This window comes from Ambystoma mexicanum, chromosome 13, assembly GCF_040938575.1.
Source record: "Ambystoma mexicanum isolate Mex_15411 chromosome 13, UKY_AmexF1_1, whole genome shotgun sequence".
In the NCBI taxonomy this organism is placed as follows: domain Eukaryota; kingdom Metazoa; phylum Chordata; class Amphibia; order Caudata; family Ambystomatidae; genus Ambystoma; species Ambystoma mexicanum.
This window is the reverse complement of record NC_090938.1, coordinates 234,157,888-234,179,832: the sequence shown is the minus strand read 5'-3', so window position 1 is coordinate 234,179,832 and position 21,945 is coordinate 234,157,888. Positions and strand designations below refer to the sequence as shown.

Below are 21,945 nucleotides of genomic sequence, written 5' to 3'. Positions count from 1 at the left end.
CAGAGTTGCGAACAGATCTATTTCTGGGAACCCCCATTGTGTGAAAACGTCGAAGACGATGTCTTCTCTTAACCGCCATTCGTACTCTGGGGGCAGAGGGAAGTGTCTGCTGAGTTCGTCTGCAAGCAGATAGAGTTCCCCTGGTACATGTTGTGACAACAGGAACATGTGTTTGAGAGCCCACTGGGGCAGCTTGGACAGTCCTGGAGAGTGCGTGCCCCCTTGCTTGTTGAGGTAGTACATGGCTGTGGTGCCATCTGTGAGGACCATCACTGTCTTCCCTTGCAGGTGTGCCTGGAAAGCCTTCAGTGCATTGAAGAGCGCTAGTAGTTCCAGCAAGTTTGTGTGTTTGGACGCTACGCCCGGAGTCCAAACTCCATGTGCAATTTGATGGGATAGGCGAGGCCCCCCATTCTGTGAGGGATGCGTCTGTGGTTAGAGTGGCTTCCACTGCGGGGGTGGCGAATGGTTTCCCTATTAGCAGGTTTTCCTTCAACCACCACCGTAGCGAGAGTACCTAGGCCTGCGAGACCACCACTAGATCGTCCCACTGGCTGTTGAGCCACTCTTACATTGGGCGCAGGCACGCGTGGGGTACCAAATATATACATGACGCCATCATTCCTAGAAATCACATTACTTTGCGTACCGTCACCTCTCGACCAGCCACATATTGAGGGATCTGAAACAGCATATTTTGGACCCTCTCGTTGGAGGGGAAGACGAGGCCGTCCTTTGTCCGAATTGGAGCCCCTAGGAATTGTTTTATCTGGCTGGGGTCTAGGCCGCACTTCTCGATGGAGAAGCCCAGTTGGAACAAAAGGTCCACAGTCTTTTGGGTATTTGAGAAGCATGTCTCGTAAGAATCCCCTGTTAGGAGCCAATCGTCGAGGTAAGGGTATACTGGGATGGGCAACCTGGGCAGGTGGGCTGCTGCCACTGCCAGTACTTTTGTGAATACCCTCGGCCCTCGGCGCTGACGCTATGCCGAAGGGTAGCACTCTGAACTGGTAGTGTTTGCCCTCTATCATGAATCTGAGGTATTTTCTGTGCGCTGGCAACATTAAAATATGAAAGTATGCATCTTTCATGTCCAGTGTTGTCGTGTAATCTCCCTGTGAAAGTAGGGGGATTACTTCCTGTAGGGTCACCATGCGAAATTTTTGAGGTTTGACAAATTTTCGCTGGGCGCAGATCTAGTACAGGGCGCATGGTTCAGTCCTTTTTGGGTACAAGGAAGTACACTGAATAAATACCTTCCGTTACCTGTGATAGAGGCACGACCTCCATTGCTCCTTTTAGTAGCAACTGTTACACTTCTTGAAGGATAGCGAGGTGCTCCGGTGATAAAGCATCGTCCCCTTGGGGGTCTGTACTTGGGGGACCAACTGAATTCTATGCCGTAACCGCGGGCTATGGTTGACAATACCCAGCGGTCTGATGTTATTCCCTCCCATGCTGGTAGGAAAGATGTTAACCGGCCCTCGACCGGCGATGCAGGGGAGGGGACCCGAACCTTCGGGTCATTTGGTGTTGGTAGACAGGGATCCTCTGGGAGTGGGGCCCAGACCTCTACCCTTGCCATGGTGTTGTCCTATCTGGGTGTATTGGCCACTGGTTCCCCCGAGTAGAGGACCAGTTGCCTGCAGTGTACTGCTGTTGTTGCTGTTGGCCTTGAAAAAAGCGTTTGTTGCCGAATCTTCGCTTATTGGGAGGCCTTGAGATTTGGTCTAAAGTCTTTAGGGTGTCGAAATCCTCCTTCGCAGTCTATAGTGTGTCATCCACTGCTTTCCCAAAGAGGTTAGAATCCTCTATTGGTTTATTAATGAGTGGTGCCTAGGTTTCTGGCTTAAAACCGGAATTGCGGTGCCAGACATGACGCTTCAGAAGTATTCCCTGGATTAACGAACGGCCAGCCGTTTCTGCAGCATCAAAAGTGTTTTTAATGATGCTCTGGTTAACCAGAGTTCCTTCTGTTACTGTGGTTAATAAGCGAGTTCTTAGGGGCTCAGGGACTTCCGAGGTCCTGCCGTAATTTTCCCCATTGTGCATCAGCATAACTTGCCAGTAGGGTGTTTATTGGCAATTCTGGTTGAAAAAGCGCCGAGGCTGTAATTCATTTACCCAAAGCATAGAGTTTCTTTCCTTCTTTGTCTGGGGGTGCTTCGCTGGTTGAAAGCGGAACCCCTGCTCTTTTCCTTGTGGTAGTTACCACCAAGGAGTCTGGAATTGAGTGGCCCCTAATGTATAATGGGTCTGACGGAGAGGGAGTAAACAGTTTTTCAATTCTTGGATTGACCCCTCAGACCAGTATAGGTTTAGACAGCGATGGGGTGATTCGTCTCTTAACTGAGGCGAGGAGGGGAATGGTTTGACTAGTGGGAGGTTTTTCTTTAATGATTCTTTCTACAAAATCAGTATCGGGAGTAATTTCACCAGTTTCAATCTCAAAGTGCGCTGCTGCCTTGCGTAGTAGCGCGTTGAAAGTGGGTTGGTCATCTATTGGTGACGGATTCCTGACCGGTGTGGTCTGAGGAGAGGGAATGTTTAGGATATCAGAGTCGGTAGACTCTGTTGGTGACTGCCAAGGCTGTGAGCCACCTTCATCTGGGTCTTCCACGAAGCCCCCCCACCTATGTCAAGGTTTCCCTCAAAACCTTCTTCGAGGTTCTGTTGGTCTTCACTATCCAAGAATTCCTCGTCCTCTTGGAAGTGAGGTCTTCTTCAATGAGGTCATAAGTATTAGATTCCTCTTGAAGGGGGTTAAATAGTCTAGGGTATTTAGCCCTGGGGTCCTCATGAAGTACCTCTCTTGGCCTCTTGGGAGTTTTATGTTAAGGAGTGGACATAAATCTATCCAGTTTCTCCATACACAATTGGAATCTCTCAAGAGTCCAATGTGGTAACCCAGAACGGTCTGGAGGCGAAAAAGGAGGCTGTTCTGCCTGTAGCCGTCGTGATCTGTCCCATAACGTTGAGGATAAAGTCCTTTTGCCTTCTGAGAAACCTTCTCGTAGGCTAGGGCCTTTGAGAATGCTGGCTGGGAGGCAGGGACCGTTCCCACCATCAGAGTTTCCCTGGCCTTGTGAGTGGTTTTCGGGACATCACTCGCCGTCCGTTTCTGGCCATCCGTGGAAACTATACGCGCCAAGCTCTCGAGGATTAGTATCTCCGTCGAGGGTTCGTCTGGCATCGCGCTGGGCGGTGGCGAGTCTTTTTCGGCGACGATAGCACTCTTACGAGGCGCGTCGCCTGGTGTTTTGGTGGTAGCGCCCTTGTCTGCAGGTAGCCCAGTCGCTAGTCGCGGCGGCGGGGAGGGCTTGCAACCCTTACAGTCAGTGGAGATCGCCGGTGGGTCCGGCGTCTCCATTGGCACTATGGCTTTCTTCGTCTTCGACGAAGAAGTGGCATGGGTTGTGTGTTTATGCCTTCTGTGTTCGTCAGTGTCGCTGGGGTGTTCATCCCCATAAGTAGGGCCTGAGCCGAACTTGTCAGGGCGGGGACAGACGCAGAGGAGCGGGTACGCGTCCTTGAGAGGACTACAACTTCCGAAACGGAGGTCGTTTTATAACTATCCACGTCACACTCGGCGGCGGCGGGTGAGGAATCAGCTCTAGACATAGCATAGGCTGCCCACCTCCTGACCCTGCAGTCCTTTAAAGTTTCCGGGCGAAGCAGTTTACAGGCCGCACAGCCTTCCTCATTCTGGTCGAGGGCTAAGCAACGGTTACACCGATTGTGCTTGTCTTTCCATGTGAATTTGCCCTTACAGCGTGGGCAAAATCTAAACAAAGTCCTCTCCATAGCTGAGGATATAGATACGAGTGATAACCCCGATGGAAAGGGGAGGCGGGGGGATGAAAGGCATTCTTAGAAATAGAAGAAATGTCCCACGACCCCACTCTCCCTACTGTATTAGGCCGGCGTGGCCAGGCCAGGTATTCGGCAGCGCCGAAGGATCTCCTCCATCTAAGTCACCGCCGTCGAAGTTCTTACTCGACGGTGAAACAGCTTCGACGTCGAACGAGGGATCTAGTGTAACGTATAATATTAAATAACGACCAAAGGGTTGTAAATGTTTTTGCAATTACTCTCGAGGAGCTCTGCGTTAAGGCGACCAATATCTGAGCGGAAAAAAACAATCTGAGGGACCTCGACGCGTGAGGGACTGTGGGTACAATGCACATCACTATAGGGATAGTGATACAGACACGCCTTGTAGGCGTCCCCTTTTCGACTACGAAAACAAAATGCAATACTCCGCAGTGACCACTGGATGTCGGACTATGCACAGCATGCGATTCTAAGCAGATTAACAAAAACTTCAATACTGTACACTGAGTTGCTGAATCAGACAAGACCCTTTTGGGATGGCAGAGTCAAATGAACAAAAAGGTAATTTTGTGTGTGATATGGAATTCTGAGACAACTTTTGGGAGGAAATTTGGCTTCACTTGAATTACCTTATCTTTGTGAAAGATGGTATGTGGAGGTTTGCAAGATAAAGCTTGGAGTTCGCTCACTCCTCTCGCAGAAGTTAAAGCCATTAGGAAGACTGTTTTTAGAGTGAGAAAGCTTAATCGAGAGGAATGAAGAGGTTCAAATGGAGTAACCATTAGACATGTTAAGACTACATTTAAATGCCACAGTGGAACTTGAAAAGGAGTTGGGGGAAAGACAGTCAGATACTGAATGACTAGAGGAAACTTGAAATATGATGGTTCCTCAGCCGTGCGTTTAAAAGGTTGATAGCGCAGCGAGATAACCCTTGATTGTACCAACTTGAAGGCCTGAATTTGCCAAATATAGTAGGAAAGATAACACCATCGGTGTACTACATGAAAAAGGGTCAATATCTCTACACCAGCTGCAGAATTTGTTCCAACGGCAGCAGTATAAAGATTTAGTTGCTGGCCTTCTGGCCGAAAGCAACACCTCCATTACGTCATCCAGGAAGTCCCAATCTTTGTATCTCAACCTTTCAGAAACCAAGCTTGAAGGTTGAGAGTCCCGATATCCAGATGGAGAACCTGACCTCCCTCTTCCGAGAGAAGATCCTCTTTGTGGAAGAATAATCAGAGGGCAGATAGACATGTCTAGAAGATCTGGGTACCACGTTCTCCAGGCCCAATCCGGGGCAATTAGAATCGTGGGTTTCCGGAATCTCCTCAACCTCCTGATCACTTGAGGAAAGACGGGGACTGGAGGAAACTCATACAGAAGTGGAAACTCCGAGTCCACCACAAACGCATCATCTAGAGCTCCTCTCGGGGGAAATTCCCTTGGCCAATATCGTTCACATTTCCTGTTGACACTTGTTGCAAACAGATCTACCTGAGGGGTTCTCCAAAGGGCAAAGATCTCTTGAAGGACTCCCTGAGCTAGTTCCCACTCGTGGGAGACTCTGGTCTGCCTGCTCAGAGCATCCGTGTTCTTCTATCCGGCTAGGTGAACTGCCGATAGAGAAATTCCTTCTTGAAAAGGCCAGAAACAGAGCTGCTTTGCCTCTGCAAAGTGGTAGTGACCCTACGCCGCCTCTTGTTGAGATAATGCATGGCCATTGTGTTGTCCGTCATTATCAGAAATGTTTTTCCCTGTGCCGATGGCAGTAAAGCTTTTAGTGCTAGCCTGATTGCTCTCAGCTCTAGTAGGTTGATGTGTAGTCTGAACTCTGATAGAGACCAACGACCGCTGATGGTTAAGTCGTTGGCATGGGCTCCCCACCTAGTGAGTGAGGCGTCCGTGACAACGTTCATCTCCGGCCATGATTGCCAAAACTGTTCTCATTCCAAGATGTTCTCCTGACCGGCCCACCACTGAAAGTCCTGTGCTACTCTGTTCAGGATTTGTAGGCGATCTGACATTCTGCCCGAGAATTGGGACCACTGGGTCCTTAACGGCCACTGGAGAGATCTCATTCTAAGGCGAGCCTCTGGCACTAGAAAAATGCAGGATGCCATGAGGGTGAGCAACCACAAAAATTCTAAGGCTGGTAGAAGCTGGGCATTTTGAAATCTTGTCACCATCTGAAGAATATCTTGAGCCCTCACCTCTGGTGGCGAGGCTTTTCCCAGGGATGTGTCCAGGACTGCTCCAAAGAACTGGAGTCTGTGATGGTATCATCTGTGACTTCTTTAAGCTGAGGGAGAAGCCCAGATTGTGGAGGAAGTGGCAAACAATCTAGATGGACCTAAGCTTGTTCCTGGGACACTGCTCTGATCAACCAGTCGTCCCCGTAAGGGTAGACATAAATTGCTCCCTTCGACTTGCTGCCACGACCGCCAATAACTTGGTAAAGACCCTCGGGCTGATATCAGCTTAAATGGCAGAACCCGAAATTGATAGTGAGAACTGCAAATTGCAGACCTTGGGTACTTCCTGTGCTCGTGATGGATTGGCACATGAAAGTGAGCATCCTGAAGGTCCAGAAATACCAACCAATCCTGAAACTGGAGGGCCTAGAGGATCTGAGAAAGGGTTACCATCTTGAACTTGTCCTTCCTGAGGAATTTGTTCAATTCTTTCAAGTCCAAGATGGGTCTCAATCCTCTGTCCTTTTTTGGTATTAGGAAATAAGGGGAGTACCAACCCTTGTTCCTCTACGCTACAGGCACCAGTTCTATGGCACCTTTCTCTAGCAGGTCTAAAAACTCCTGCATAAGGAGTGGGTCTGGAAACTTCAAAGAGTTGCTCCCTGGTGGATGACTGAGGAGTGTATAGGAAGGGCAGGCAGTAACCCTGGGCAACTGTCTCCAATGCCCAAGCATCGGACGAAATAGCCTGCCATTCTGTCAGATGTTGGGTTAACCTGCCTCCTACTGGTGTGTGTAGAGACCTCACAGGGGTTTAGGAATGGCTGACGCAGATGCTGAGGGTAAAGCAGCACCTGCTGATGCGGACTTGGTACCTTTGACCCACCACGTGTGAATCTTCTCTGGCCCCTTTTAGCTGGCTGCCCTCTGCCTTTTCCGATTGCAGAGTAAAAACGAAAGGGCTTCCCCCTCCAGGACGTACCTGTGGGGCGGTTTGGAGTTTGATGAATTGCAGTCCCAAGGAAATTTGGCTGCCGCCTTAGAGGTTTGCAATTTCTCCAAACTGTCAACAGCCTTCTTGCCAAATAGAGAGGTGCCGTCAAAGGGCATATTCAGAAGTCTGGCTTGTAAATCAGGAGCAAAACCACATTTCTGCAACCACGTCATGGCTCTGCTGATAACGTCAGCAGAGTTAAGCCCTGTTTGGAGGGACTCTCACATCACATCCTTCCCATCCTTGATATTCAAGAATGGGACTCGTTCCTCCCCTTCTGGGAGATGGTCAGCTGCCGATTAAGCACACTCCCAAAGGTTGCGGCTGAATCTTACTAGCGTGCAAGGTGCATTAACAGACTTATGTGCCATGCTGCATGCCGAGAAGATCTTTTTGGACATGGCATCACATTTGTCGTCTCCATCTTGTGGTATAGTGGGGGTACGCCGATTAACTGCTTAACGAAGTCGCAGCCTGCACTACAAAGCTCTCTGGGGCCGGATGCTTACTCAAATACAATGTATCTGAGGCCGACGTTCTGTACAGTGTCGATATACTCGAATATGACCTTAATGTCGAGATAATCGGAATATTGCTTGCTGTCGTCTATGGGGCCGAGGCCCCTTTCGAAGGATTCTTCGACGCCCCGGGTACCGATGGTGCGGTTGGGGCATGAGGCTTTGATGGCCTCTCCATCAGGGTCGATGACGGCAATGACATCGATGACGCCGTTTTATGCAAAGCGCCTTAGTCTCTACTCGAGGGTTCATGTCACTCAAAGGTTTTTATTTGCCGAGGTCGACTCTCGCCATTTTTCTTTCACCCTGGGTACCACCTCTAGGCATCTCCGAGGGGGATAAGGCCGTGTTCTCACAGACCCTTAGCATTTGTTTGCGAAATACCTCCCACTTAGCTGAAGAGCTGTGTTTAGTGGGGCAGGTGACCCTTTCTGGTGAGTTAGAAGAGGAGGAAGGTGATCTATGATGCCTCTTCTTGGTATGTCTCGATCTGGATGAGTGGTGAGAACCACTTGGAGATCTCGAGCGGGAAGGTTTTCTACGATGGCGAGGAGACTAATGTCTCGAGCGAGGACAATTTCAAAGGGGTAGAGGATTTAACAGTCTAATCTTTCTCCAGCTTCCCCCTACGCTCCCTCAAGGCTTTCGCTGTCATGGACATACACTCCTTACACTGGTGCTCTGGTGATCCTGTGAGGATCGGTTAACTACATCTTTTTTCCACAATCCCTGCCTTTTTTGAAGCCAGATTGTGGCGTCGAAGCGGACGAAGATGCCATCGTAGAGTTGAAGATTACTTCAAGGAAATCGAAGTTTAACAAGAATTACTGAAGAACCAAGCACTGCGTCTCCGAGGCTTACGAAGCGCGGAAAAACTGAACTGAGCAACGGACGCTGTGCAAGACTATTTATACCTATGGCGACGTCAGTGCCGATACGGAGGCCTTCAAGGGACGTCGACATGCAGCACCCTCTACTGTGAATAATGTTTCCGAGTCCAGCAATCTGGAATTGGATTTATCAAAGATAAGTAATACATGGGAAGACACCATCCATTCGAATGTGAGGTTAAATTGACTTTAGTCTTTAAATTCCTAGACCCAGCACACACTATCTTCCTATAGAGTGCTGGAGGGGTTACCTAGTATCCCCGGTGTCTAGAAACTCGAGTAGCAGTCAAATGCTACCCTTTTCTATTGAAATGGCTGGTGGCAGTGGTTTTAGAACAAACTACCATGATTGTTATCAACGACGAACACCAGTAGCTAAAAATCACGGAAGCCATGTTTTTCAAGATGGTGTCTTAAGCCCCTTTGTCTAAACAGGTCCCAGACTTTTTTTTGCCATTTCTTTTTGGAAAAGTCCTCCTAGTGTTCGTCTCTGCATGCCAAACCAGGTTTGGTCCCTTTGTTTCCATGCCATTGCCGGGCCTCAGGACTGAAGACCGCCTGTGGCGCCCGAGTGTTTTGGGTGGGCAGGAAGTGAGGGAGGTGCCCCGAAAATCCCTGTGCTTAGTCTCCTAGGAGACCCAAATGCACTCTGGTGTGATTGGCTGGCTTACTGTCCGGCAAAGACAGTCACCCTGCTGGGTGAGTGGCAGCTAGGCTGGAATGAATGGGAGAAAACTTTAAAAGATGAGTCTCTTGGACTGGAAAGCAGAGTCGACCACTGGAACGAAAGAACCGAAGATGAGCTGGAAGAGAACAGCTGCTGCAACTCCTGGACCGTTGGTTTGCCCGGTGAAGCCCCGCTGCAGGTCCGCATTACCAAGTTCATCTCGACAGATAAGCCCCTTCAAGGACTACTTCTCCTTTTGATTTGGTGGGACCAATCAACTCGGAAGCCACCTGGATACCATTCTCAAAGCTGGTTAGGATTAACCAGGGGGAAGGACACCAGCTTGTGTGCTTGATGAACAGCTACTCAAACTAAAGAGACTATTTTGTCAGCGTTTTCAGACGATCCCGTGCAATGCAGGAGTCTCCCGACCTCCTCCCTCTTGTCCCAACGACTGAGGCTCAAAAACAGTGAGATATACCGGAACTGCCAGGAACCAACCTCTTCAGCTGCATCTTTTGCTTCATAATAAGGTACTGTGCCAACCAGATTGAGAGAACGCTTCTCTCGCTGTGAAAATTCTTGGAACTTTCAGAACTTGCAGGCCTAATCAGCTGGTGACCAAACATAGGATTCTTTTTCGTACTAACTACTTTTGAGTACTTTGGCAAAGACCGTTTACTTCAAGAACTGCTCTTTCCTATTTAAGACCATAGTGTATTGACTTTGGCCTATGTCTATTGAACTTTAACTATTTGCACTGCTTAAGAAAGTATTTGTGATCTATTCTGCTAACTTGTGCCTTTTTGCTGCCATTGAAAGTAACTGATATGCCAATTTTCTCCTATTTCAGGGGAACCTTATTAGTTCAGAAACGTATTGGTTTGCTTTTGGCGTGTGTTTGTGTATAATATTAAGTTGCCTACTTCTAGTAAATGTTTTCTAAATGATTGTGTAAAACTAACAAGTGTTTTACCAAGAAACCTTGAGTATAAGTGTCTACTTGAACCACTGTGATTGAAAGACCTCTGTGCAAACTCTTGTACTGCTCACATTTCTTCTTGAGATAAGTCTGGCTGCTCAGCTCAATACCACAAAACTGTAGTACAGACTTCTACCAAAGGTTGGTTTTTGCTTACACCTGTAGTCCTAATTGTATGTTGTTGTCCCAGAGGGTACTGCATGCAATTCTGCCTAACAGAAATGTACAAAGAGACCAACCCTTGTTTGGCGCGCAGAATAAAATTCGAGAAGGACTTTTCCACAAAGAAATGGTGAAAAAAAGAAGACTGGGGACCATTTTAACAAAGGAGGCTCAGCGCCATTTTGAAAAACATGGCTCCTGCGATTTAATGTTACCGGAGCTTCGAACAGTTTGCGGTCGCCGTAAATCATGGTAGTTCATACAAAAACCAATGCCACCAGCCATACTGAGAGGAAAGGGTAACAAATTCTAAATGAGTAACTAGACAGAGGGGATACTAAGTAATCCCTCCAGCACACTATTGTAAGATATGGTGTGCTGGGTCTACAATTTTACAGGACTAAGTGAAGACAATTTCACTACAGTACTCTGGGAAATGGTAGTTGATCCCAGAGAAGGTATTTAAACCCTGGGAAATATGGACGACTTCCCTGTGGCACTGCACTGAAGGTGCTTTGTGACAATTGTAAAAGAAATTGCCTATGCAGTTGGTTAGACTCCACAACCAAAAAGAAACGCAGTGTATAACATCACATTTAAAATACGAGAGTGGGAAAAGGGGTCTCACTCTCTACAGGTAAAAAAAAAAATCAAGTCCTCAAAATCCAACAAAGTTGCGGGGGTCTCCAAGGTGGAGGGAATTAACACATTTTTGAGACTTCTCCTAACAGTAAAGGATAGAGAGAAAGTCTACAAATAAAAGTTTACACCGTTAGGTAGGGTCATTGTATTATTCCAGAGACAGTAACATGTGCAAGTGGCCAGGTACTTACTTGGAACAGTATTGGTATAACTATAGTCTCAGGCGGATAGCTCATGGGCAACATGCTTGCCTTGGAAACAAACAGAAGCAGAGCAACACTGGTTTAATACCCTGGTCTGCACTTAGGAACCGCTGGGTATTAAGCATGTTATAAATAACCAATTACAATAGCATTTCTGGAACTTAATAGCCAACATAGATTATAAATAGTGTCTGCTTACCTTGAATTACATAGTGTAAATCTAAAAATCTAGTGTGGTTTTACTCCCCATGAATACCATACTGCCATTCTAAATGGCTAACACTATGTTTTAATCACCTTGAACTGTATACTGCTATTCTAAATAAGATGTGCACTTTAGTTTGCATGCCACAAGTATTGCGTTTGAACCATATGTATGCTACAGGTTCTTTGCACCCATCTACAACCCTCTCTCCCTCCTAAAATGAGCCTGGCTGCTCAGTCATTGCTACCAAATACAAGCTCAGGTGGCACAGCTCTATACCAAGAGTTGGAGTTTACTGTATTGCCCTATAAAGTCCCTGGGGAGGGTTGGGGGGAACTTTAGAAAAACTGTCCTACAGTTACACATTTGCAGCAAGAAGTTTGGTTGTCAACAGCATGTACAAAATCACCTTTCTGCCGAAATTCAGTTTCCCAGCCTTGTGGGATCCTGGTCTGGATGGACTTCTGAAACCACAACTGGAAGGAGGCTTGCAGAAGTCACTGCGGTGGCAGCCGCTGGAACTCGGCTTCCCCGGTGCTGCGAAGTGTCCTGAAGTGTGCTGCATTGGTGAATCTTGTTTTGCTCCCTCGCCAAGGGTTGCACTCTGCTCCTGGATCAGACAAAGAATCATGGCACTGGCAGCTCCTGGGCACCTCGCACCGGAACCAACGTCGGGACATCCAACCTCCAGCTACTCCGAGTCGACCCATCCATCATCTTTGAAAACTGGTGTGAGGAGGGGTAAGTAACGCAAAGCATTTGTCTCCCCCTGTCCTCCATAGGATAACATTAACTTTAACTGCGATAGACATCTCCTGTGACTTTGGGCACAAGGACATATTCCTCTCAGGGATTGGACTGTATATTAGGGAATATCACTTGCGACATGGTTCCAACTTTACTGCTTCACTTTACTTAACTCCTTTGTTGATTAAAGTATGTTAATGCATTTTAAGAACCTATGTTGGCTGTAGAAAGGTTTATTGAGTTGTTCAATATCACCTGGCATAGAATAAACATTGTATTTTTATACATTCCTGTCTAAATTGAATTTGTGTGCTTTTTACTGTGTGGACTCATTGTGGACGCTCACCACACTCGCACTCCCGAGAATAACCTGGACTGCTCTCCACATTTACCTCAATTGGGTTTTGGCTAACCTCTGAGTTCCCTGTTCACTTTAACTAGAGGGGCCTCCTAAAATCAGTCCACAAGGTCAGATTCTAGATATACATTGTAAAACCATTGCGTTAGAATGATGTGAGCAGACCAATCTTCTTGGAGAAAAAAAAATATAAGGCACCTTTGAAGTATCCTGCCTTGGGAGTCATAGGGACATCCTCTGGAAAAACATTCATAGTTACATTGCTATTGAAGCTCTAGATGGGGTAATTCGCACTGAGGTAGGAAAAAAAAAAAAACAGTTGGTGAACCAGTGGCGCAAACAAAAAAGTTCAAGGACTAAAGACCCCAGCATAAGACTTTCAACCCAACAAGCTGAGAAAGTGCATTCATAAAAACTAAATATAAAACAGGGAGAGCATCCGCCTCTTTTGGATAAAATTGTCCTTTACAAAAGGGCAATGCTACATGCAAGAATGGTTTAGAAGAGGAAACTGTTTAGCCATGCAAGGAATGGGAAGAGAATCAGAGGACAGCAACAACATACAGGAACACCGTGAGCCATCAATGTGTTCGGGTTCATGATGGTGACGAGCTGATGGAGTAGATCCGGTTGTGCAATAAATAGCTCTGGAGCCAGTTTCTTCATGACTTCCTCAAGCTGTTCTGCAGCATATCCTGGAGCACCATACCAGGTCTTTGGCTCACCCCTGAGAAAAGATTTACAAATGCATTTAAACATTCGCTGGCACAAAAGGAACAAGGTTATTAGTGGATGTACAAAGAGCTCAGGCTCACAAGGTATTTCAAATTAAGTTTTGATGAAATTCAGCATTGTAGTATGGTGGGTACACGAAAACAAATTATGTTTTCAAGTCTAGACTGATGAGAAAGCAGTCCTTTCCAAAACACTGTCTAGCTGCTTCATCCTAATTATGGACGCATGCATCGGATAAGCACATTTCAAAACTGGGTATACTTTAAAATAAAGTACAAAAAGATTACAGGAATAAACAATCCAAATGCATGCCTGTCACACTACAATTACAAGGATTATTCAGTTCAGTGAACAGTACCTGAGAAGAAATGTGAAGGTAAGAGTTTTTATCTGAGGTATTATTAGGGATGTAAATACAGATTGTAGCTGCAGGAAGACCCTGGATGTTTTAAGATTAGGGTGAAAGTATCAAGCATAGCCTCCTTCCATGGTTGAACGGTTGGTGGCAGCCCAAAAGGCCAGACACTACAAGAGTTGTCATGTTAAGGCCGGCCTCTGAGACAAAGGGCTAAAGCTGCCATACCAGCTAGGACTGATTTTTGAATAGTCCTAGCTGGTATGGCCTCAAGGTTTAAATGCACACATACAAAGATTATTAAGTTGAATATGGAAGCCCACCAATGACTGGGTGGTGGCCCGAAATTTGAAGGGGAACTAGTCCGATGTACCAAACCAGCATCAAATGTCACCATTTAGTCCAAGTCTCTTCACCCCGTTAAGCCACCGGAAACAGAAACCGTCCTGAGACTAAGAGGCACAGACCCATAGCTGGGCAACAATATTTCCCCACAGGTTTTCTTGCCTACTGGTAGCAATGATTGAGCAGTGGAAGGTGCTTAGATGAATTTCCAAACACTGGGTGGAGGATTTTGAAGACCACACTATTCTGGTGAACAGGTAGAGAAAGTTTTTAGCCAAACTCAATCAAGACAGATAGAGTGGCAAATGGACCAATGGGAACAACCAATCTCTACCCAAGCTCAAGGATCCGCGCATTTGGAAGTGTCCCTGGAACAACCAATGGGCTGACCTGCTGTCTCCTGGGAACAATACATTTGCTCCTACATTTTCAGTCTTCTTGCATTAACGGAAGCTGTGCTAGGGCTGCTCTTGTTAGGCAAGAATTGATGTAGTGACCCTGTGGAAGGCTACACAACCCTTGTCCTCTTGGTATTAGTTCGGTCTGTACTACACAGGTTGGTAGTGTGACTGAGCAGCCAGACCTATCTCAAGAGGGGTAAATGTGAGTTTTAGAATGGTTTTTGTTAAATTAAATGATTTAACTGTCGTTTTTAAACAAGCATTCTTTAAAAAAGGCAATACATGCAGCAATCAAATACACTTCAAAATACTTTTTCAGAATCAACACAAGGCTAGTAGACCCTTTTTAGAGATGCTTCATACACACTTCCCACAGCCTGAGGTGACTTCACTAACTAGGACAGTAATGACATTTATATATCACTATTACAATTTGTCGATTATGAGTTTGGCAGAAAGGAACGGTTACAGGAAGGAAAAAGGTTTAACAGGTTCTCTGAGCATGTGAGCACTTCAAATCTTCCAATGAAGTCTAGATAAAAAGCTTTCCCAGCAATATTAGTTTAAAACCAATGCATCACCGAAGAGGGACAGTAAGAATCAGTCAAATGGAAGGGAGTAGTTTCTTACCTGTAACTCCATTTCTCCAGCGTTTATCTTTCATAGATTTACATGCTGTGAATATTTCCAGTCAGGCTGGGAAACATCAGTAACTTTAATATAGCAGTTTTCTTATGGAAAACTGCAACACAAAGTGTTCCATCGACGTCTTTATGGGTGCTTTAGGCTGCACCAATAGTATGTCCAGTATAAATAGCCCCGCCCCTGCAGCTTCCCTTCAGATTTTAATCTCACCAAAATGGAGGAACCTCAAACGTATGTTTTCCTGAAGGGTGAAGGCAGGTGGTTGCATGTGAATCCATGAAAGATACCAACACTGGAGAAATGGAAGTTACAGGTAAACTACTCCATTCTCCAGAATTGGACCTTTCATGGATTCACATGCTGTGAATAGATTACATAGCAGTAAAATAACCTGGAGGTGCATAACAGGCAAACACCACCCATGCCCCAGGCAATCATGAACCACAATATAAACATGCATTTGCAGTTAAGATCCTCCGCATATAAAACCAAACCCCAGAAGCAGCGGGGCTTACCTTATTGTAACAGGCGGTGGAGGACCGCACGCCTCACCTGCACATCCTCTGCACTGGGTTGACCCAGACAGTGTCTGGTGAAGGTGTGCGGTACAGCCCATGTTGCTGCTTGCCAAATGTCACTGAACTGTATGCCTGCCCACAGCGCCACCAATAATGCGGTGGACCCCGTAGAAGGGGCCCTGGGAGTTGACTGCAACAGCCTGACTGCCTTGTCGTGGTAAAAGGAAATTGTAGATGAGACCCAACGAGAAAGTCCCTGCTATGAAATCGGCTTCCCCTTGTTGGAGGGACCGAAAGCCACAAATAGCTGTCTTGATGTCCTGAAGGACGGAGTCCTGTCCAGGTAAAACTTCAATGCCGTCTTGACATCAAAGAATGTAGCACTTTCTTCGCTGGAGTGGTAGCCTTTGGAAAAAAGGTGGTCATGGCTAACGTAGTGTTCTGAAACTCCGACAGAATCTTCGGAATAAAGTGAGGATTTGTAGATGGGAGAAGCTTGTCCCCATTAAATGCCGATACGGTGGGTCGATAACCAGGGCCTGAAGCTCGGAAACCCGCCTGACAGACGTAATGGCCACCAGAAAAGCAGCAACCTTCCACGTGAGAAACTTCACTGCCGACGTGGACATGGGGTCAAACGGTGGTTTCATGAGGGTCGAGAGTACCAAGTTGAGACTGGAGAAAACCTCTTCATATAGGGGCAGGGGGTAGCGGGGGATGTCCTGAACATGCCCTTGTGGAAATTTGTAATCAATTTGTCACTGAACAGAGGAGTAGAGTTGCGCTGCCTCGTGAACCTGGAGATGGCAGCCAAGTGGATCTTGATCGACAACACCAGACTCCCCCCGCCCCCCACTTCACCAACAGCAGAAAATAAGGCAGGAGTTGTGGCAGCAAAGCCTGAAAAGGCCGCAAGTTTGGTTGCTGCAAGCAGCATGCACAGAACCTCTTCCACTTTCGGCTGTAAAACAAGTTGGTAGCTGGCGTTCTTGCAGCTGCCAAGATGCGGCAACAGTCCTGTGGAATTCTTAGGTGTCCAAATTCAGCGTGGTCAGGAGCCACGCTGCAAAGCTGAGGGAGCCAGGGTTGTGATGCCAAACCATTCCTTCGTTCTGTGACAGAAGATCCAGCTCTGACCCCAGATGAAGAGGGTTGTCAACTGCTAGGTGAAGGTCCGAGAACCAGGTCTGTCTAGGTCAGAACGGGCCACCAGGATCACCTTGCACACCATCTGGATCGTTTTCTGTATCAGAGGAAATGTGTACGCAAACAGGCCCGTCCACGAGTCCCGAAGAGCCACCCTGCTGGCAAAGAGACTGCACTGCCCATTTTCTGGGCTGGCGAATAAGTCCAGAGGGGGAGTCCCCCATTTCCTGAATATCCTCACCAACTGGTCGACCTTCAGCTGCCATTCGTGCATCTTAACTGATTCTCTGTTGAGAGCGTCCGCCTGCTCATTTTGCACCCCTGGCAAATAGTAAGGCACTAGATGACTCTTGTGCGCTATGGCCCAGTGCCAGACCGCCTGAGCCTTTCTGGACAGAGGCTGGGAATGCATGCCACCTTGTTTGGGGAGATAAAACAGTTGTGGTGTTGTCCATCAGAACTCGTACCACTGAGCCCTGAATGAGGGGCTGAAAAGACTTTAGTGCCCAGTGTTCTGCCCTCAACTCCAGAACATTGATGTGCAACAAAGCCTCCTCGAGGGACCACAGGCCTTGGATCTGAAACTGGTTGAGGCGAGCACGCCAAATCACCCAGGAAGAGTGACACGATCGTATACTGAAACTCACTCCACCAGAGGCATGCCCCCAAATATGTTGTTGGAGCAAGTCCACCACTGCAGGGCGTCTACCAGTGCCCGGGATATGAGAACCGTGTCGGACCAGGAACCGAGGACCTGTGACCATCTTGGAGCGAGAAACTACTGCTCTGGCCGCATGAAAAGCCGACAATTCGGCATGAGTGGGATGCAGGACACCATGGTGCCGAGAAGAGACATGTATAACCGGACTGTGACCGATGTTCCCGGCACAAATGAACCCGCCATGGATAACAGCTTCCCTATCCTTTCCAACGATGGCTTCACCAGATTGAGCTACGCCTGAAAATGAGGCCCTAGAGCAACCAAGTCCCTGGAGGGCGTCAGAGAAGATTTGGCGAAGTTGACTACAAAGCCCAGACGCTAACAGGAGCATAGCTGCATGTAGAAACTCAGATGCCCGCCGATGAGTGGCCCCCCCCCTGACCAACCAGTGGTTAGGTACGGATAGAAATGGTGCCCCTCCCTGCAGAGGTTAGCCGACACCGTAGCCAGGCACTTGGTGAATGTCGTGGGAGCCGACTTGAGGCCAAAGGGGAGAACTCAAAACTGGTAATGCATCTGGACGGCAGAAACTCCCCAGGCTCGTTCGTATAACGCCCTGCAACATTAGCATCCTGAACTTTTGCAGTTTCACATTTTTGTTTAGTGGCCTTAGGTCCACAATGGGGTGCCATTTTCAGTTCAGTTTTTTTGATGACGAAAAACCGGGAGTAGGTACCTTGTCCTTTTTCTGATTCCGGGACCTTTTCTATAGCCCCTTTCTGCAGCATGAGGCGCACCACTTGCCGCACGACCTGTAGATGCGGCTGCAAAACCTTTACCGGTGGAATAGGGAGTGGCAGACAATGGAACTCAGAGTGGCCGTATTGGACTGCATCCAGCACCCATTGGTAGGTCGTAATCAAACGCCAGTCGTCGAAATTTTGTACCACTCTCCCTCCAAGTCGACTGCCGCTGTGGCAGTCATAGTTGAAGATTGGCCTGACGGCCTCAAGCAGCAAAAAAGATTAACCCTGTTAGGGAGAATTCTCAGAAATTTGCTAATTCGTCTACCCTAGAGAGACTGCCAGCAACTTTACTGGATTTTAGGACTTGTAATTTTAACCTGGAGAGAGTGAGACCCCATTTCCCACTCTTATGCATTTCATGTGATTTTGAACACGGTTTCTTTTGGTTGTGGAGTCAGACAAACTCCATAGGCATCATCCTTTACATTGTGTCACAGCACCTTCAGTGTAGTGGCACAGAGAAGTCTTTCAGATTACACAAAGGTTTAAATACCTTCTCTTAGATAAATTACTGTTTCCAAGAGCAGTGAAGTGAAATGGCCTTTAATTACATTTGTAACTTTCTAGACCCAGCACACACCATCTTACAATATGGTGCAGGAGGGGTTACTTGGTATCCCCTTTGTCTAGCTTCTCATGTAACAATTTGATGTTACCCTTTCCTTGATGAATGGCTGGTGGCAGTGGTTTACGTTTTACTACCATTTTGTGTTTTTACCGCGGGCTGCGTTTGCAGCTGCAGTAAAGCACCCATGGGTGCCTATTTTGTCAAAATAGCCCGGTCGTCTTTTTGCGCCATTTCTTCCTGGAAATGTCGTTCTTGAGATTTACTCTGCGCGCCAAACCAGGTTTGGTCCCTTAGTTTGTTTTGTCTTTGCAGGATTCAAGAATGAAGCCCACCTCTGGCTCCAGGATGTCTGGCAGGAAGTGAGGAGGTGCCCGAAACTCCCTGGGCTTAATCCCCTCGGTTACAGGAATGCACCCAAAAGGTCCAAAGTTATTTGCCGGCTGGCTGTCTGGCAAGGACAGCCACCCTGCTGTGTGATCGACAGCTAGGCTGGAATGAAAGGGAGAACCCTGCATAAAAGGCAAGCCTTTTTGGCTTGGAAGGCAGAGTCGACCACTGGACAAAGGAATCCAAAGAAGAACTTCGAAGAGACGCCTGCTGAAACTCCTGGACTGTTGGTTTTCCGAGTGAAGCCCTGCTGCTGTGCTGAAGCTTCGAATTAGTCTCGACTAGTCAAGCCCTGCAAGGACTTCTCCCCTTGAGATGGGGAGGGGGGGGGGTGGAATCAATCAACTCTGAAGTGAGCTCATTTTGACATCCTCCGAGTTGGCTGTACTTCCACTGCTGCTGCAGGAACTGAAGTGCCAGGGAGAGGAACACCAAACGGAGTGCATCACTTAAGTCGGATCCGAGATTGTGGAAGATCCTCCGGACTCCCAGTCAGCAGGATACACTGAGCCTGAGCCACTGCAGAGTGCTGGACCCCAGATTCAAGGAAAGTCTGAAGTGGCATCCAAGAGTCCACGGTGGTGCTATTTGCTGAGAGGGGAGGAGCTGAAACCGCAAAGTGCTGTTGAAGGAACAAGTTACTTACCTGTAACTTGTTCTCCAGCATGGGTCTGGCATGGATTCACATGCTCATGAATATAAGATTACATAGCAGTACACACATGCACAACCACGGGAGGTGGCAAAAGGCTCAACATTAAGCAACTTACCTCCTCACCAGGCCCTTCAGGCGAACAGGTTGCGCAGCACTGCTTGGCCGACCCTGGACTCCTCCCTGGAATCCCGATCGACGCAGTAGAATTTCGTGAAGGTGTGCGTCGACCTCCATGTAGCAGCCCTGCAGATGTCCAGCAGGGGCACACCAGACAAGAACGCTGTGGTAGCAGCGATCGCTCTGGTCGAATGGGCTCTCGGACGGCCAGGCAGCGGTCAGTTTGCCAACCGGTGACAGTGCATGATACAGCGGGAGAGCCATCTGGAAATGGCAGCCTTTGAGAGAGCCTTCCCTTGATTCACAGGACCAAAGTTCACAAAAAGCTGTGACGTCTTCCGAAAACTTTGTGCGGTCCACATAGAACTTCAGCGCTCTAGCTACATCCAGCGAGTGCAAAGTCCTCTCGGCCGGCGACAAAGGCGACAGGAAGAAAACTGGTAACACCAAGGGCTCGTTGAGGTGGAAGTCCGACGGCACCTTGGGCATGAAGGAGGGGTGCGTCCTGGAGGCTTGCAAGATGGGGCCTGAATCTCTCCCACGCGCCGTGCGGAGGTGATGGCCACAAGAAAAGCTGTTTTCCACGATAGGAACTTCAACGGTGCCGTATGCATAGGCTCGAACGGGGTCCCCATGAGCCTAGTCAGCACCACGTTGAGCTCCCACGTCGGGGCTGGGGCCTTCACTGGCGGGAACGGAATGAGCGGAATAGTCCCTTCATAAATTCCTTTACCAGGCGATGAGACCACAAGGACACCCGTCCTGTTGTCCTGGTGTATATAGAGATGGCAGCCAGATGTATCTTGATGGAGGCATTAGCTAGTCCAGCCTTGGCCAACGACAGTAGGTACGGCAGTACTTGAGGGGCCGTAATCCGTAGAGGGTTAATCTTCTGTGCCCAGGACCAGACAGAACCTCTTCCATTTGTGTCCGTAACACTTGAGAGTTGACGCCCTGGCCTTTGCAAGAACCTCTGCAGTTGGCCGGTATATCGTATCCCCCAAACTCTAGTGCTGCAGGAGCCAGGCCTGTAAGTTCAGCGACTTCGGGTTGTGATGAAGAATGGCGCCTCCTTCTCTGGAGAGAAGATCCGCGTCCACGGGCAGTTTGACTGGTGGGGACGCTGATAAGTCCAGAAGGTTCGGGAACCAGATCTGTCTCGGCCACGCCGGTGCGACGAGGATCATCCTGCACCGGGACCCCTTGAGCTGGTTGACGAGCCAGAGTAGCAGTGGCAACGGCTGGAAAGTAGAGGAACAGGTTGTCCCAGGGGAACGAGAAAGCATCGCCCATGCTCCTCGGTTGGGGGAACCTGCTGGCGAACCTCTGGCACTTCGAGTTTGTCACCGTCGCAAGAGATCGACCTGGGGTCTGCCCCACAGCCTGAAGAGGTGATCCACTTGACCCTGGCACGAGCGCAGCTCCCTGCTGAGTGAGTCGGCGATGGTGTTCTTTATCCCTGCCAGATGAAAAGGTACCAGAAACATCCCCTGGTCGACAGCTCAGTGCCACAGATCCTGGGATTTCTTGGACAGGGCTGGGGATCTGGTTCCACCCTGCTTCCTGATGTGGACATCGTGGTGGTGTTGTCGGTGAAGATCCTCACCACCTTGCCCTTGAGGGATGGAAGAAAGGACCTGAGGGCCCAAAACACTGCGCAGAGCTCCAAAATGTTTATATGAAGCTGTTTTTCCTACGGAGCCAAAGGCCTCTCGCGTGGAGATTTCCGGTATGCGCTCCCCACCATTCCAGGGAGGCATCCGTCACCGTTACCTGGTGAGCTGGGATCTGAAAGTCTGCGCCCGCCGTCAAATGAGTGCGGGTGCCCCACCACCGGATCGCCCGTCGGAAGGTCTCGTTGAGCGGTATCCTGTCCTCGAAGCTGCCCGTCGCCTGGATCCAGCATGCGTTGAGGAACTCTTGCAGTGGACGCATTCGATGTCTGCACAGGCGTACCAGATAGATGCAGGAGGACATCATCCCAAGAAGGGATTTGATGGATCTTACCCTGGCTACGTCCGTGGCTAGCAGGCGTTGCACCTTGCCCAGGATGGCTTTCGTCGGAAAGCGAGGCCAGCTGTCACGGCTCGCTCTCTTCGCTCCCGTTCTCGCTCCCTTCGTTCCCGTCCCCGCCACTTGGGGGCATGTTCTGGGGTTTAATCCTTACTGGACATTTCCTTCGAACCCTATGCTACAGTGTTCTGAT

The 21,945-nt window shown here is 48.4% G+C and overlaps 1 protein-coding gene across 3 annotated transcripts in view; it reads right to left on the bottom strand.

Moving 5' to 3' along the window:
* KDM5B (lysine demethylase 5B) overlaps positions 1-21,945 on the bottom strand; it is a 1,291,824-nt gene that overhangs the window by 656,726 nt on the left and 613,153 nt on the right. For all 3 annotated transcript variants that reach the window (XM_069633695.1, XM_069633694.1, XM_069633693.1), the window contains one exon: positions 12,965-13,127. In XM_069633695.1, coding sequence (XP_069489796.1) covers positions 12,965-13,127 — 163 coding nt within the window. The remainder of the gene's footprint in view (positions 1-12,964; positions 13,128-21,945) is intronic.